Source organism: Microtus ochrogaster, chromosome 4 (genome assembly GCF_000317375.1).
Source record: "Microtus ochrogaster isolate Prairie Vole_2 chromosome 4, MicOch1.0, whole genome shotgun sequence".
Classification (NCBI taxonomy): domain Eukaryota; kingdom Metazoa; phylum Chordata; class Mammalia; order Rodentia; family Cricetidae; genus Microtus; species Microtus ochrogaster.
In genome coordinates this window covers 38,077,593-38,094,554 of record NC_022011.1, presented here as the reverse complement: position 1 = coordinate 38,094,554, position 16,962 = coordinate 38,077,593, and the positions used below count along the sequence as shown (strand labels likewise).

General features: G+C 55.4%; 1 protein-coding gene across 1 annotated transcript in view; it reads right to left on the bottom strand.

Moving 5' to 3' along the window:
* Positions 1–366: 366 nt before the first annotated feature.
* The window catches only part of Crb2 (crumbs 2, cell polarity complex component), a 19,652-nt gene continuing 3,056 nt past the window's right edge, over positions 367–16,962 (bottom strand). Inside the window, exons 2-13 of the mRNA XM_005345945.2 lie at positions 13,170–13,493; positions 10,593–10,788; positions 10,369–10,508; positions 9,736–9,921; positions 9,401–9,514; positions 6,189–7,055; positions 5,598–6,106; positions 5,025–5,190; positions 3,429–4,197; positions 2,772–2,888; positions 1,990–2,116; positions 367–870 (exon numbers count right to left, since the gene is read on the bottom strand). Coding sequence (XP_005346002.1) covers positions 646–870; positions 1,990–2,116; positions 2,772–2,888; positions 3,429–4,197; positions 5,025–5,190; positions 5,598–6,106; positions 6,189–7,055; positions 9,401–9,514; positions 9,736–9,921; positions 10,369–10,508; positions 10,593–10,788; positions 13,170–13,493 — 3,740 coding nt within the window. The 3' untranslated portion in view covers positions 367–645. The remainder of the gene's footprint in view (positions 871–1,989; positions 2,117–2,771; positions 2,889–3,428; positions 4,198–5,024; positions 5,191–5,597; positions 6,107–6,188; positions 7,056–9,400; positions 9,515–9,735; positions 9,922–10,368; positions 10,509–10,592; positions 10,789–13,169; positions 13,494–16,962) is intronic.

The window sequence follows — 16,962 nt, the reverse complement described above, 5'->3', positions numbered from 1 at the left end:
GCACTCAAAAGGGCTTTTGTTCTGGAAGCCAGGAATCCCCCATTTCCCAGCTTCTCTGGGACAAGGGCTGTCATTGGAGGTTGGACAAGATGTCAAGACCAAAGTCTACTTGGGCAAGTTCTGGCCTGCCAGTGTTAAAGAGTGTATGCAGCCTTGGGCTTCTCCTGTCTCAGAGGCATCCAAATCGTCCCCAGCCATGAAGCAGCCACTCCCCCTATGAAATCCCTTGTCCCACCACAGTCATGTAGACACATAGGGTCACAAGCCCTGGCACTACAACCTACAAATCCCATGCACATATTCTCATATTCTCTCTCCCTCCCTCTCTCCCTTTCTCTCCTTCCCTCCTCTCCTCCTGTCCTCTCTCTCCCCTCCTTGCCCCCAGACAGACAGAAAAATACACACATACACACACCTGTCAGTCATACTCTGCTATGTACAGCCCAGCAGGTCAGAAACATTCATTCTCCCATACCCTCCTCTGCTTCCCTGAGTTGTTCCCCATCTTCTGATCCACGATGAGCAGGGGATGGGTGCACGTCCTGTGGATGTCCTAACTCTGGAATAGTCTCCTTGGGCTCCAAGTAGAGATTCTGCAGTGATCCTGTAAGACCGTCAGGGAATGGCACCAGCAGCCAGGCCAGCCTAGATAAGTCTTTCCTCTGGTGGCACCTTGAAGACACTGTCCATCTCCAGACGGGCTCCTGCCACCTCCTGCTGACTTGGGCTGTAAGTGCCCTCAGACTGGCGGCGCTTTCTGGCAGCCAGGATCCCTGAAAGGAGGCCCAGGAGGAGGAGGAGGAGGCAGGCACAGGCTGCAGGCACTGCTACCTCCAGCAGCGGGAATGGCAGGGGCAGAGGCAGGCTTTTCTGAAAGAGATGGGAGACAGAGAAGTAAGCTTCCCAGAGTGGGTGAGAGAGGCAGCCCCTAGGGTGTGCAGGCAGGAAGCCAGGAAGCTACCTGTCCAAGCCTAATGCTAGGGGCATGCTGCAAAGCCCTGGCTAGGAGGGCAGACAGTAGACATTCCAGGAGTGCCTTGTCACAGGATCAACAACTCTCAGCTGAAGTAAAGCAGGCGCAGAAAGCTCCTAGGATGAACTGAGCCCACTAATGACAAGGACAGACAGAATTCCCTATGGCCTGCCTGCTTGCAAGGGGTTGCTCTGATAGCCTGTCCCTGGCAGAGTTGAGCCTGGTTTGGAGGTGAGGGCAGCATTTCCCCATCTCCAGTCAAAGACTGCCATGTTGATCCATTAAAGATTCCATGTGCCTAGACTCCTAAGCCCTGGAATCAGAGCCCCTGCAATCCAGACTCCCAGGTCTCCCCTACATCTTGAGGCTTCTCAGTCTACTGTCTGTCATTTGCATCCCCATCCCCAGCATTCAGACCTGGAGAAGGGGGCCCCAAAACTATAAAGTTCACACCTCCCCCTCCCCAGCACTTCAGGGGGAGCTGTAAAGACATTTCCTTCCCTGGGTGGGGGGGGGGGTGGTACGTAGTGGGTAGGCGAGGAAGCAAAGCCTGTAACACTTCACAGAAGCAGAGGGGCTCTGCCAGGAACTACAGGGATCAAGGCCACTCTCCAGACTGCCCTTCTAGAAGAACCATATCAGCACCCACTGTCAGCTGAGCCTCCTTGGGGCAGGGATACCTGCAGTGCCTGAGCTTGATCTGCTTCAGAAACTGCTCTGGAACCCAAGGAGATCACAGGCCCCATGATCCTTGAGAGCTTGGAAGCCAGTCACAGAGTAGACTTGGAAGATCCCAACCTGTCCCCACTGCCACTACCCTGGTTATCACAGAGAAGCTCCAAACTCTGCTTGATAGCTGGTGGGCTCCCCAAGTTCTCCCGAAGTGAAAATACTTTCTACATAGGGTCCTAGGAGGGGCGGGCCTGAGTGTCCTCCCCCCACCTCAGTAAAGCTTGCCCAGTCATTACCTTCCCTGTCCAAACAGGCCCGGCAGCCCACCCCTGGGTACCACTCACCACCACCTCACAGAACTGGCCAGAGAATCCTGCACTGCAAGTACACTCAAATATGCCACTGGCTGCCCGGCAGGTTCCCCCATTCAAGCAAGGGTTGGCTTCACAAGGTAGGTCAGGACTCTGACACCTGGAAAAGACATAAGCTGAGAAAGCTGGCTCTTCCCCCCACAGGTGCCTCCCATTCCCCCAGCTGCTCCCCACCCACCTCTGCCACTTCCCTTCAGTCCAGTGTCCATGACAGAGAAGGGTTCCTATTCCATGAGAATGAGAAAGAGCATGTGGCAGGGAGGATGCCATCTGCACCTCTTGGAGGCCCAGAAGTTGCATTTTGGCCATGTCCACTGAGGACCAAAGGGCTTTAAGAAACTAGGTGGGCTGGGTGGTGGTGGCACACACCTTTAATCCCAGCACTCTGGGGGCAGAAACAGGTGAATCTTTTAAGTCGAAGGCCAACCTGGTCTACAGAGTGAGTTCCGGGAAAGATAGGACTACACAGAGAAACCCTATGATAGATAGATAGATAGATAGATAGATAGATAGATAGATAGATAGATAGATAGATAGATGATAGATAAATAGATATGAACAAATAAATACAAAAAAATACTGCCCTACTGGCATCTGCTTAAGAGACAATGGTCTTAGAAGTTCCAGAAGAACCAAGAGACTGATGGGTCATTGGGTGCTGATGACAGTGTGGGGCGAGACAAGGAAAATACATTTCCCTTGCCCAAGCTGGCAATCCAGGGGCAACCTCCCAGGGCTCTGGTCCCCAAACCCACCTCAGGTCAACAAGACCTTCCTGGCAACTGCAGTTGGTACCTAGGGGACCGCTCTCACAAGGGGTGTCCTCCTTGCAGGTGGAGTTGAGGGTACATGGGTGAGGCAGAACAGGCATCCTGCAGAGAAGGTGCAAGGTGGTTGGAGGTAGGGTGCTGGTAGCTGGAATACAGACCCACGGAAGCAGAGGAACACAGGGCTGTCATTCTGAAGCTTCCCCCACCCCACAAGTGTTAAGATCTTTGATAAGTGCTGAAATAAAGAGCAGGGCAGGGCAAGGACAGCTCCTAAACTTCTTGAGAGGGCTAGACAGCTCTGGACCCAGGAGGAAGTGAGTATTGCAAAGGCTCTGGCCCTGGGGATGCACGGCGGGGGTGGGTGTGTGTGTGTGTGTGTGTGTGTGTGTGTGTGTGTGTGTGTGTGGCAACATCATTAAGGGCAGCTTGCGTCAAAGCCCCAAAATGATGCCCCTAATTATTTCTGACCTCCTAACTCTCCTTAAATCACAATGTTCTTCTGAATTCAAATTTAGCCTCTATTTTATCGTTAGGAGCATCAAACGGAAGTGGGTTTCCCATTTCCATTAAGAGTCTAAGGAGAACTCACTCCCCCACCCCACCCCTCTGCTCACGGCCACGGCGGTCCCCTGCCACTCGCACCTGCAGCGCGGGCCCACGAAGCCCGGAGGGCAGCGGCACTCGAAGCGGCCATCGGGGCGCGCGTGGCATTGGCCCCGGACACAGGGCGACGAGCGACACGGGTTGGCGCGGGCCTCGCAGTGGGGTCCCTCCCAGGCCGGGCCGCAGGCACAGGTAAAAACATCGAAGAGGTCGTGGCAGACACCGCCGTGCAGGCAGGGCGAGGGCGTGCACACGGACGCACCGCGGCAGCCGAGGCGCATGGTCGGCGACCCGGGCCAGGCCACGAAGTGCTCGCGGGCTCCGGGGATCGCGCCGGACCGCGGCGGCGCCAAGGGTAAGGGAAGGCCGCCAAGAGCCACGCGGCCAAGGCAGCCTGTGAAGTTTTCAGCCAGCAGCACGCGCACGGTGTCCGGGCCCTGCAGAAAGCCCAGGTCGCTACCCGGACCCTGCAATGCCAGGGGTGTTGCCACGCCGTCCAACCACAGCAGCCAGCGCGAGGCGGTGGCTAGTGGGAGCTCCGGGGCCAGACGCACGCGGTGCCAGGCGCCGTCGGCCACGCGCGGCCCGGGCGCAGGCAGCACTGAGCCCACCACATCCGCTGCCAGCGAGCCATTGCGCACCGCCAGCCAGATACCGGAGTGGACGCCCGCGGTAACACGCAGCAGCACAGCCTCGGGGTCGCGGGTGCGAAAGGCCAGGGTGAATACGCTTGGAGCTGGCGCCCAGGACACGTTGTGACTGCTGAAGACAGCAGGAGGGCCCTCGCGGAATGTAGTCTCAGCCACACCTGCAGAGAGTTAGAGTCACTGGGAAATGACCTGCCAGCCTTCTCCACACACCACCCCGTCCTCAGGAGTGCAAGTGGTGGAGTCCACTGACCACAATGCTGACCATGGCAGGCACCTGTCACCTGACCTCAAAAACTGCAGCCTCCCTTTTCTACCCCTTATACATTCTCCATCTGGAGGGAATCAGTTCCAGAGCAATCCTTAGGGGACCACAACACCTGCTACCCTGGAAGCTGGAGCATCAACAATATGTCCTCCTCAAAAGTCCAGCCTGCTCACCTCCTCCCTGAAGGTGTATTCAGGTGCACACCCAATCACACTCCTCTCCCCTTTACAGCCCTCTGGAAGACTGGCAATACAGCACAGCTGGTAGAGTACCTGGCATATAGGAGCCTCTAGGTTCCATTCCCGGGAACCCCACAAACTGGGTGTGGGGGCCCACACCTGAAGTCTCTGAACTGGGTAAGTCGAGGCAAGACAATCACAAGTTCAAGATCACCCTTTGCTACATAGTGAGTTCAAGGCTAACCTGAACAACATGGGACCCCTTGGTCTCGGAGCTGGGCTTCACATCCCTACCAACATCTCAATTCATCTCCTATAGCATCTTCCAAATCTTGTGTTTCTGCTGTCCTTAAGAACCTCAAAAACTCACACATGCCACCCCACTTCCTAATGTTCTTCTCCTGGACTCCCTTGAAGTTGCCTGTCCCTCAGAATGCAGTGACCCACCACACTGAGGTTGTTGGCACTCCTGATCCACAGCCCAACATCCCATAAACCCTAACGGATCTAATCAGCTTCAGTATCCAGCACCCAAACTCACACACAAAGCCATCTGGAACCTCCTCACAGGTGGCAGGTGGGAAGCAAGGCTGGCTGGGGCACCACAGCTGCTGGGCACAGGTGGGCCCTGTGAAGTTGTCAGAGCAGGTACAGGAGAAGTCATTCCAGGTGACGAGGCAGGTTCCACCATTGAAACAGGGATTGGGCTGTGGAAGAGTCAGGGTACCAATGAGCAAGCAGGAAAGCAGCACCCCACCCCATGACCACCTCACCACAAGTTGAGGGGAACTTGTCATCACCCCTACATCACAGACGGGAACCACTGAGTCTGAGGGATGCAGCCAGTGAACAGGTTAGCCAAGCTCAGACTGGAGTATCTGCTCATAACCCTCCCTGCCTCTTTCCCACAACCCTCAGAAAGGCTGAGGCCCATCCTCTGTCTAGTCCAGGGTGTCATCTCAGAATGGCACAAATGGGATCATGGGACCACTGGACATGGGTATATGCCTACTCTACTCCAATGACAGGATTGTGAGCAGAGCATGTGGCTCTCTGAGTCTCAGTCTGTCCAATGTGCCTGGCACATGAGGACACTCAGTCCTAAGGCACTCACGTTGCACATGTCTTCGGAGACACAGCCCTGGGTGAGGTTAGAGGCCTGACCAACATCCAGTTCACTGGGCCAACTTAAGTTCTCCATCAGCGAAGAGAAGAATGGGAGGTGGAAGCCGTTGAGTTGCATGTCCTGGATACAGCCTCGGAAGGGCCCACCCCAGGGCTGGGTGTCATCAGGGGAGGGCCTTCCACCCACATACAGCTGTTTGCCCAGGTCCTGTAACTGGTCAGGACCAAAACTGAGCATCACCAAGTGGCGGAGTCCATCATCCCAGCGCCCAGAGAGGATCACAGCAGGCTGGCCCAGCACCTCAGTTCGGATTTGGCCCTCACTCAGGGACACAGTTAGGCTAGCCACTGAATCATTGACAAACTGGAGAAGCAGACCAGCAGGCTCTCGGGTGCGGAGGAAAAATGACACAGTGAGGTTTGGGCCTAGCGGCTCGTGGAGCAGGAAGAAGACTGAACTCATGGTGCCGCCCAAGCCAAAGGTGGCAGCAGGAACCTCTGCAGGGAAAGACAGTACGAGCGTGAGGCCAGCAGGTTAGGGGCCAGCTCTGATGCTTCCTCCCCACCTGCTAACCCTCACCATCGGTGCATGTGGGCCCATGGTAAGGTCTTGGGCAGTCGCAGCGGAAGTGAGTCCATAAGTCCACGCAGGTCCCTCCATTGGCACAGGGCAGCGACTTGCATAGTTCCCTGCGCTTGCAACCTAAGAGCACATTTCCATTGAGCTCCTCGGGCAGCAGAAGGTGCCCTTCCACACGTACATCCTGGAAGCAGCCTGCAAAGGACCAGCCACCCAGATGGATGGAGTAGGGCCCAGGAGGCCCAGAGGCCAATGTGTGACCTGTAGCTACAGGACCAGAGGTCACACAGAACTGGCCAAGGCAGCCCTCATGCCAGAGCCGCAGCTCCAGGGCTCCCAGGCGGAGTGCCACCTCCACCTGGTGCCAGTGGCCGTCATTTAAGGCTAGGTCTGGCAGTGTAAGGACAAGCAGAGCAATACCGTGTCTCCAGAGTGTGACTTGGAGTGTGGCCCTCACCAGTACCAGCTCCAAGATGTCCTGAGTGTCTTTGAGAGTGGCCAGGGGCCCAGCAAGCAGCGTAGTTCGAAACCTCAGTACCAGACTCAGAGAGTCACTGGCTGGCACTAATGCCCACACAGAACTCCCAGATATGATCGAGAAGGTGGTATTCTGGTCACAGAAAGGCCCATAGGTTCCAGGTGGGCAGTGGCAGACGTAACTGTGGAGCCCAGACTTGAAGGTGGGGATACAGGTAGCAAGAGGTGGGCAAGTGTGGCCCTGGCAGCCTGTGAGCTGTACAGAACAGTCATGTCCGCCCCAGGCCTCAGGGCACTGGCAGATATAGCCTGCTACAATGTCGCTGCAGGTTCCACCATGCAGGCATGGTTCCGACTGGCATTCATCCACACCTTCCTGACACATCAGGCCTAAAGGGGAGGGATCAGTCAAGAGTCAGTACACCAGGCCAGAGCCACAATCTCCAACCAGAACTCACGTGCATCTTAGTGATGCTGACCTTGGAACCTATAAACCAGGTCCCCCAGGGTCCCCTTCCCTGACCATGTCTGATAAGTCTCCACGCCCCATGGGTCTGTTTCTCTAAGTGCTCCGTGACCCCATCTTCCACCCCGTGCCTCTTTTCTTGCCAGCTCTTTGAGCTGATCTGGCAGCCTCCAGGTTAGCTGCCTTCAGAAGTTCCTCTCCACCTGTCTCTGCAGTGACCAGAGGCCTCTTTCCAAGGTGTCACCGAGTCACACTCCTCTGCTGCATATGACCCAGCCACTCACGTTGATATTCGAGGCTGTCATAAGCTTGGCCTACCAGGCTCTCACACTTCAACCTTGCCCCCTGAAATCCTTGAACTTGCTATTACTCTAAGAATTTTCTGGAAAGTCCTGCCTCAACTTCCGTTACTATTTTCAAACTCTTCCGCATCCTGCAGAGGGCCCAGAACTTTCCCTCACATCACACCTGACCTAAACTAGTCCGCCATTCCATGTCTCTGACTCAGCTCCCCAGAACCCTGTGTTGAGAATATCTGTTCACTCAGCTATTTCCCCCTGGAACCTGAGTCTGTCCTTAGTACCCAGTGAAAGGCTTGCCTTTATAGATGCAGACCAGCCACAGTGGATGGTACACCCTCCGCAGGGCTCACTCCTCAGTCTCTCTGCCCTAGGGTCTGCCCAAGGGTCCCTACATTTCCTGAGAAGGTGCCACCCCCTCTTCTTTTTTTTTCGAGACAGGGTTTCTCTGTGGTTTTGGAGCCTGTCCTGGAACTAGCTCTTGTAGACCAGGCTGGTCTCGAACTCACAGAGATCCACCTGCCTCTGCCTCCCAAGTGCTGGGATTAAAGGCATGCGCCACCACCGCCCAGCTCCCCCTCTTCTCCTTCAGGATCAGATGGCATAAGTGCAACCCCAGTTCATCCAGAGCCTCCTCAGCACAAGGCAAGGCCATCCTCACCCCCACAGCTCAGCTGGAGAGACCCAGACATCAGATCTGGCAGCCACAGCTCTCTCCTCACGCTCACCACACAGATGGAAGCCCTCCCTTTGGGAGGCCCAGGCAGACCTCCCACCAAAGCCTTCTGTTGTCTCACAGCTAAGGTCTCTCCTCCAGGACCCCCGAACTCACTGGATAGACACCCCTTCCATGCTTTATCTGTGAGATGGGGATGGTAAGCCCTACTTTGTGAGACTGTGGAGGGATGGGCTGGCCGCTGGGGAGAATGTGGGAGGGAGGGGCTGGGTCAATAGGTACAGTGGACTGAGCATGTGCCACCCAACGTGGGAGCATCGAACTCTAATATCTTTTTGTTTGTTTGGTTGGTTGGTTTTGGTTTTTGGAGACAGGATTCTCTGTGTAGCTCTGGAATTCCAGGAATTCACTCCGTAGACCAGGCTGGCCTTGAACTTACAGAGATCCGCCTGCCTCTGCCCCGCCCCCAGTGCTGGGATTAAAGGCCAGGGCCACTAAATCTGGCAAATTCCTATGTCTTTGAGTGGTCAAGATAGGAGGGAGGAAGTGTATCTCCAGCCTTGCCTACAGGGGCATTCAGGGAAAGGAGAGCCTGTTGTATGTTAGGCAGGAATGCTGGCATTTGGGGGAGTAGTACCCACACTACAGTGGAGGCAGGGATGTTAGAGAGAGGAAGTCTGTGGGCTCCTGGGTGGCCTTGTGTTTGCAAGGAGAGCTTTCACACTCCAGCCACTGACAGCAGGCACAGCTCCCAAGAGGCAAAGCGTGTCCTTTGAAAGGCACGCATCTTGCACAGTTCTGCCTCTTCTATTTTGGTTGAGGCTTAGTCCATGTTTGATAGCAGGGTTCAGGGCCCAGCTTCCTGATCATCACTCTGCTGTTTCTCCCAGAAAGCCTGCAGCCTCAGCCACCAGACACCTGTTCATGAACCCCAATATTGACTCCAGTCTAGGCCCCTCTCTTGGGTTAATCTCCCCAGGCTAGCCCTGGCTTCAGACATTCAGTATCTACAGGGCTGAAGTCACCAACCAAGCATCAGCCAACATTCTCCAGGGCAGGAAATCTGGCAGCCCAGATGTACCCATTCCACGCTTCCCTCCTGACTATACTAAAACTGACCAGTCTCCCTCCCACTCACAAACTTGGGGTCCCAGTTCAGCACACACCCCCACCTGTCACCTATGCCACCACAGCCACCTCCAGCCTCATTTCCTGTACGCATCAATTCACATTCAGCCAGAAGGGACCTTGTCACCAGCCTCACCTCCACAACAAGCCCGCCCCACCTGTGCACCTGTGTATCCATCCAGGCAGTGGCACTGGAAACCGTTGGGCAGGTCCTGGCAGCCGCCACCATTGAGGCATGGTCCTGAGGCGCATTCATCCACATCCACGCTGCAATCATCCCCTATAAAAGGATCAACTGTGGCTTCTGCCTGCACCCCAGAGCCAGACAAGAACCAAAAGGGCCCGTTTTCCAACTGGGTAGATTGAGCCCCGGGGGAGGGGGCGGGGGGGGGGGCGTGAACTCAGGCAAGGTGGCACCTGGCAGGGCCAGGCCATGGGCCAGGCTAGATCCATCCTTGGGGTCTGGACCTTGGCTGAGTGCTTCTCCAGGAGGTAACTCACCGGCAAAGCCCAGAGGACAGATGCAAAGGAAGCCAGCGGCGTCACTGAAGCTGAAGGCTCCTGGGAAGGTGGCCTGGACACCCCCATACAAGGCTGGGTCCGAGCGCTGCAAGCACCGTCCCCCGTTATGACAAGGATTCGAGGCACACTCATCCTCATCCACTTCGCACAGCTCTCCGCTGAAGCCTGGGGTGCACATGAAAACATCAGGAAACACGAAGTGTCCAGGCCGCTCCCCTCGATGACCCAAGCCAACCCAGAACCAGACAGGGACACAGACACGAACTCAGGATGCAGATGCTGACAGAGGGAGAGCAGGGGCAGTGATGGCCGGCTACTGACTGCTACGAATACACTCAGACACCCTTCTCGTGTGCTAGGTACACTGTCACTCCTCTCTACAACCCAATGGGCAGGTGCTGTTAGCACCCCTATTTGCAGATCAGGAACCTGAACTCTGGCACATAGGTTACACATGCAGGTTTCAGAGGGCCCAGACCGCACTCCCGCATGCACGCACACGGCTTCCACACCTGCCCCACCATATTGACCCGCAGCTCTCCTCCTCAACACACATGCACACACACTCACTCACTCATTCACGGGGGAGGAGGAGCGCAGGCGCGCACACACCTGGCCAGCAGAGGCAGCGGAAGCTCCGGAGGCCATCTAGGCATGATGCGTTGTGTGCGCAGGGCGCAGAGAAGCACTCCAGCACCTCCTGCTCGCAGCGCTCTCCTTCGTAGCCCGTGTCCCCACAGTCGCACCGGAAACTGGTGTGGACGGGGCGGGAGCTGAGCATGTGTTCGTCCCGCAGCCCACCTCCCCGCAGCCAGGTCACCCTGCGGAGGGCTCACCCATTGACCAGGTCGTGGCACACGCCCCCATGCGCACACGGCTGGCTCTGGCACTCGTCCACGTCCAGCTGGCAGCTAGCGCCTGCGTAACCCGGCGCGCACACGCAGCGGTAGGAGCCCATGCCGTCCAGGCACGAGCCTCCGTGCAGGCAGGGCGCTGATGAGCACTCGTCCACCTCCGCCTCACAGGTCACGCCTGAACAGGAGCGGAAGAAACGGAAACCACATCTAGAGGGGCGATAGGGGCCCAGCCAGCAGTCCTAATCTGCTCCAGCTACCCAGATGGCTGGCTCATTCAGAGGTGCTGCTGGGTGGACACAAGAGGACTCTTCTGGACCTGGCGTCCTCACAGAGGGGTAGCCCCAGAAACGGCTGGTGTTTAATAATGATGACCTTAACAAGAGAACTGGATCCTTTGAGGACAGGAGCCAGGGTCTGTTCTAAGGTGCTGGGAGTGAGGACGGATGTGGGGGCTTCTTCAGAAACAGATTTTTGAAGACTGAGATAGGGCAGGCAGATGACAGTTGGTGACATCCCTCTTGAGGCAGAGGCAGAATACCCAGGGAAGGTTGGAGAACGGATATAACCTGGGGAGAGTGGAGGAGGGTGGTGAGAGGCACAAGAGCATCGAGTACTCCATCAGACTCCTGCTCATTCAGACTGGTCAGACTTCAAGCCTCGAGAGCTCGCTCAATCATAAAAAGGCTCCCTGCCCTTCCAGAGGACCAGAATTCCGTTCCCAGAACCCACATTAAGCAGATACACTTGCTCTGGCAGAGCAGGCCTGCCTGATCCGACGTTCATGAGGATGCTCAGATAGTATTCCTAGCATTCCCTCACTCCAGACCTTCTTCTAGCACCCCACACTTATCACATACACATAAATAAAAGTTAAATCTAAAAAAAAATGTAAGTTGTTGGTCGAGGTAATAACAGTCGAACTTTGTGGTCACCTTGACCAGACTTGAAATCCCTTGGTAGACACACCTCTGGCTGTATCTGTAAGGAGTTTACAGAGGGTTCAACTGAGGAAGGAAGGCCGGGATCCTGGACTGAATAAAATTTTTCTGTTTTTAAACAGAAAAACCGGAGAAAGCAAGCTAAGCGCCAGCATCTAGTGATATGGTGTGACCAGATGCTGCTTCTGCTATGCTTTCTACGCCATGATGGACAGCATCCCAACAAGAACCAGAGTGTACTTCCTTCCGGTAGTTGCTTCCTGTCAAGTTTAACTACAGCACTGAGAAGGGTAACCAACAGAGCAGCTCAGCAGTGGCTTCAGAAGGCTCACCTGTGGCTTTGAGAGGGATGAAAGAAAGGGAGACAAAAAAAGATGGGCACTCCAGATAGGAGTAGGGTCACCAGCTCCTATCCTGCCTTGGCTTTAAAACTGGAAGCCCCTGGTTCTACCCAGACATTCCCAGGCCTCTGGGGAACCCTGAGTACAAGAGGAACCTCCCCAGGACAGGAGTAGAGACAAAGGGAGCTCTGGGTGTGGGGTTTATGAGACATGTCAGTCCTGTCAGTGTAGATTTCTACGGCTTTCCCCCACCTCCTAAGTAGGTTTTGTCATGGGGGCTAAGGAGCCAGCTGCCTCCAGCTGACCCCTCTCTACTCCCCAGCCAGCTTCAGGACTCCTCCTTCCCATGACCCTCCAGCCACACTCCCACCCTCTGTGCCAGGGAGAGCCAGGCCTGGGCTGTCTGGAATCCCAACTCCCCCACACTGCTCTGAGCAGAAAGAGAAAAATGAGTCACACAAAGCTGCCTGCTCCCATCCCATTCACCGACATCCTGCACATGCAGTGCTCACGTTCCTGCGGACACACACAAGATTACCGCAGAAGCATGCACAGACATGGTACCAGCAGGTGCTCAGAGGGCCCATGTGCATGCAGATAGCTGGAACCTGCTGTCTCACCTGCACAAATGTACAGACACTGAGAGGGGAAAGATGCAGGGACTCAATGTGCCATCTCATCCCTTTTTGTCCTTCCTGGAATTTGGTCCCCAGTCTATATAGACCATTTGTACAGAGGGGACTTCAGACTGCCCCACAGTTTGAACACGGTGTCTAAATTCAGGGCTGATACTGCAGACTCCAGACTGTGCTAAAGTAAACATCCTTTGAGGACCTATCCCCAGCTGTCCCCTCCCTCCTGATGTCCGGCAGCTCCAGAAAACAGCAGTGGGAGCAGGAAGGGACTACAGCAAGTGTTCCCTGGAAGAGAGAGTCATGTGTGTGTGTGTGTGCGCGTGTGCACGCGCCATGTCTACATTATTCTACTCTGGACAACAAGGACAGCTAGAAGAGGACAAAGGTCTGCATTACATCCCAAGCCATACCAGAGTCCATCAGGACAACCCCACAGGGTATACACGGCAGCTTGACCAGCACCCAAACAGACACACACCAAACCCGTCTGCCAGATTAGCCCAAGAAACATCAGTTGAGCAGTCAGCCCAAGAATGGGTACCAAAGCTACCAGCTAGCCTGAGGCATCTCTAGACTTAAGTCAAAGTCAAATAAGGATGCTCATACTATGATCCAGCCCTCCAAGATGACTGGTCCCATTACCTGCATAGCCCAGGGGGCAGTGGCACTCGTAGTGATCTGCCAGGTTGCGGCAGGTGGCCCCGTGGTGGCAGGGCCGGGATGCACACTCATCGATGTCCAGTTCACAGTAGGGACCCTGGAACCCAGGCACACAGTAGCAGCGGAAGCTGTTAGGATCTGGGCCATGGGGCACACACAGTGCTCCATGGTGGCAGGGCTGAGTAGCACAGCCTCCAAGCTCTACAGGATCACAGGTATAGCCACCATTTTCTGTAGCCTGGCACTTGGTCCCTGGAGTACATGGGTCTGAGGCACAGGCACTTGGGACCTCTGAAGGAACCAGCCCTGTAGAAAAAGAAAACAATTTGGCAATGTGAGCAGGGTCTGCATAACACATTCTTCCCCACTGTTAGCAACAAACCTAAAGGTAACACAGGTGTGTCATGTCTAAGACCCTGTGTGTACACCTAAAGTGCCTACACCTGTGACAGGTTTTATTTACTTAGTTTGTGTTTATTTTTAGAAACACTCTTCTGTAGTCCAATCTCGCTGGAACTTGCTATGTCTCCAAGGATAACCTTAAACTTCTCATCCTCCCTCCGACCTCCCAAACGCTGGGATTGTAGGCACATACCAGCACTCTAGGTTGGACTGCTGGGGAATCAAACCCAGGGCTTCCTTGGTAAAAAGCAACCACTCTTCAGACTGAGCTTCACCCCAGGGCCAAGCAGGTTTTAGTTGTGTTTAGAGAGCAGAGACAGAGGACAGAGTGGGTGGTTCCCATCTGACAGCATTGCATAACAGAGTAGCCAAGCTGTTTTCTGGTCACCCCTGAAGTACCCCTAGGAGGCTTGAACTGTCCTCCTATTCAGTAGGACAAGCAATAGAGGCTCAAGAAAGTAAAGACTTGCTGACATCACAGTGAGTTCACAAGAAACAGATCTCAGTGCACCAGGGAGTAGCTTGCCAGGCCAGTCCATTCTGCAGGCATCCTGACATGGGATGGAGGAGACAAAGGAGGGGACAGCTTCTATCCATCCCCCGTCCCCCCCACCTCCACCGAAGCCCCCTTTGGGGGTCTGGTAACTCCATCCCTGACTGAAACCTGAGATGTCTGACCTCAGCCTCAGAGAAAGAATGGACTTCAAAGGCAGGGCCTGGCTCAACCTCCCTCACTCCTACCCACCCTGGTCCCATCTTCCTGCCCCCTTGCCTGGGATTTCTAGGTGATCCCTAGCACTCATTCATCCCCCACAAGCAAACACCTGACAAGAGCACCTGAGACAGGGCAGGTATAACGACCTCGATCTACCCATTGGCTACCCGACCAGGGTCCACACACTTGGAGCACCCTGTGCTGACTTAGAAGCCAAGTTCAGAGAGCCTTGTTCCTTCACTTCATCCCGGCCTGGAAGCCTTGTCGCCGACAGGTCCAAACCACAGCTCAGAAAACCATGAGCTCTGAGACCTTGGGTAAAGGCAGAGGATTCAAAGCTTTGGGTGCCAGATACTAATGTGAGGGATAGGAGCCCTACTACCCCACCTGGAGTTCCAGGACCTACCCTCCCCCAGGCTGTCAGACAGACACTAACCAGACCTGAGCAGAGAGCAGCATCAGGCCCTGTACCTTCCCCTCCCCCACTCCAGGAAGATTCCCCTCCCCCAGATAAGGTTGGCAGTCTGTCAGGCGTCATCCACATTCCACGGCGCAGGGCGGCTCCTAGGCAGCCCAAGATGAAGGACGGCAGCAACCCGTGGGGACAGTGGACCCAGGGAGCCACGGCTGTGCAATGCCATCTCAAGTGCCCAGGGTTCTTCCTGCCACATTGGGGCCTACCACCTACCAGAGCCAGGCATGGGGTCAGGTTTTGGAGCCTGAGATACTTTCTGGCTAAGGGGCCCCTCCGCTCACAGAGGCTGGCACCATTCCCAGGCCTCTGTCAGCCCTGAACATGTGGGCTGGGGAAAGGGGTAGCCTGGGCTACTCTAAGAGCTTACAGGCAGTGGGGCAGCGTGACTGTAGAGACTGGGAAGGGCAATGCGGGTGTCCCAGGGTGTCCTGTGTGGGTAAGAAAACGCTTTGATGGGTGCTGGGAATACGGTCAGGTGGGTGCAGTGGGAAATGGGAAAAGCATGTTTTGAGGAGCCCCAACACCCAGTAAACCCCCCTTGAGAGGCAATCCAGGGACCCTTGGCCCAAAAGGCCCCAGAGTTAGGAAGCGCCTGCCACTGGGCCCATGCGGACGGTTCCCGCTGTAATCGCATCAGGGCAGACTCTCATCTCCGCACCCCAAGCTCGGAGCTCTCTTTGTTACTGGCCACAGCACCAAGGCAAGGAGTTTTGTTCCTCTATGGATCCTCCCAGCGCCCCGCAGCGGGCTGCTACTCTGAGAACTCCCTGCAAGGCAGAGCCCAGCCCCACAGTTAGAAAAGCCATCTCTAGAGGAACAGAGGCAGAAGAGGCCGAGAGCCAGCTCCGCCTGGACCTTCATTCACTGCCTGTGGTGTCAACAGTTTTATCTGCCTTTTTTTACAATCCAGAGACTCCTCACTTCCAGAGTCATCGCACACCAGGGTGGCCCTGTCCGGCCCACGAGGAGCCCAGAGGGTCGAGCAAGCAGGGGAGGGGGAGGGTCTCTCTCTAGGGCCTAGCTGGAGGGGCGGAGCCTGTCGCTAGGGCAACAAGGGGCCAGTGCTTATCTTTACAAATCCCTCCTGACCTCTCAGACTGCCTGGGCTGACCTGGCAGAGGAGAGATTAACAGACACGGACGCGGGATGCCGGCCCTCTCCTTCGACCTGCGCCCTGCCCTACGCTGAAGAGGGCATGAGGGAAACATATGTAGTCACTGTCGGCTGTCACCGAGGCAGTGCTGTGTTCTAGGGCCGGGCATCTTTTGCCATCCTCGTATATTTGGTTCTAGGTAGAAAAAAAGGGACTATTGAGAAGTGTTTCCCATCATCAAGAGCCTTAAACCCTGCGTCTACAGCAGCTTGTGTCCCCAGTCACCAGAGGAGTCTCTGGAGGTCTGGGGAATGGTGTGAGGCTCCAAGGTACAGCACTTGCTTTGCATATGCAAAAGCCCTGGGTTGCAGCCCCACCACTGGGGAAAGCAGCCCTCTGCCCACCCTGAGTCTTGCAGCTGGCATGCCATTATGCTCGTCCTAAGACTGGTTTAGGAACGCCTGCTCTTCCTGTCTGTGCCTGTCCTAGTCAGGGCTGCTATCACTCTGACCCAAGCAAGCTGGGGAGGAAAAGGCTTTTTCACCTCACTGAAAGAAATCAGGACAGGAACTCTAACAGGGCAGGAACCTGGAGTCAGGAGCTGACGCAGAGGCCATGGAGAGGTGCTACTTACTGGCTTGTTCCTCATGGCTTGTTCAATCTGCTTTCTTTCTTATTTTTTTTTTTTTTTGTTTTGTTTTGTTTTGTTTTGTTTTGTTTTTTCTAGACAGGGTTTCTCTGTAGCTTTGGTGCCTGTCCCGGAACTAGCTCTTGTAGACCAGGCTGGCCTCGAACTCCCAGAGATCCACCTGCCTCTGCCTCCCGAGTGCTGGGATTAAAGGTGTGCGCCACCACCACCTGGCTCAATCTGCTTTCTTGTAGACCCTGGGACCACCAGCCCAGGGATGACTCCACCCACAATGAGCTGGGTTCATTAACCATTTAACTATTAATTAAGAAAATGCCCGCTGGGGGGTGGTGGCACACACCTTTAATCCCAGCACTCCGGAGGCAGAGGCAGGCGGATCTCTGTGAGTTTGAGGCCAGCCTGGTCTACAAGAGCTAGTTCCGGGACAGGCACCAAAGCTAC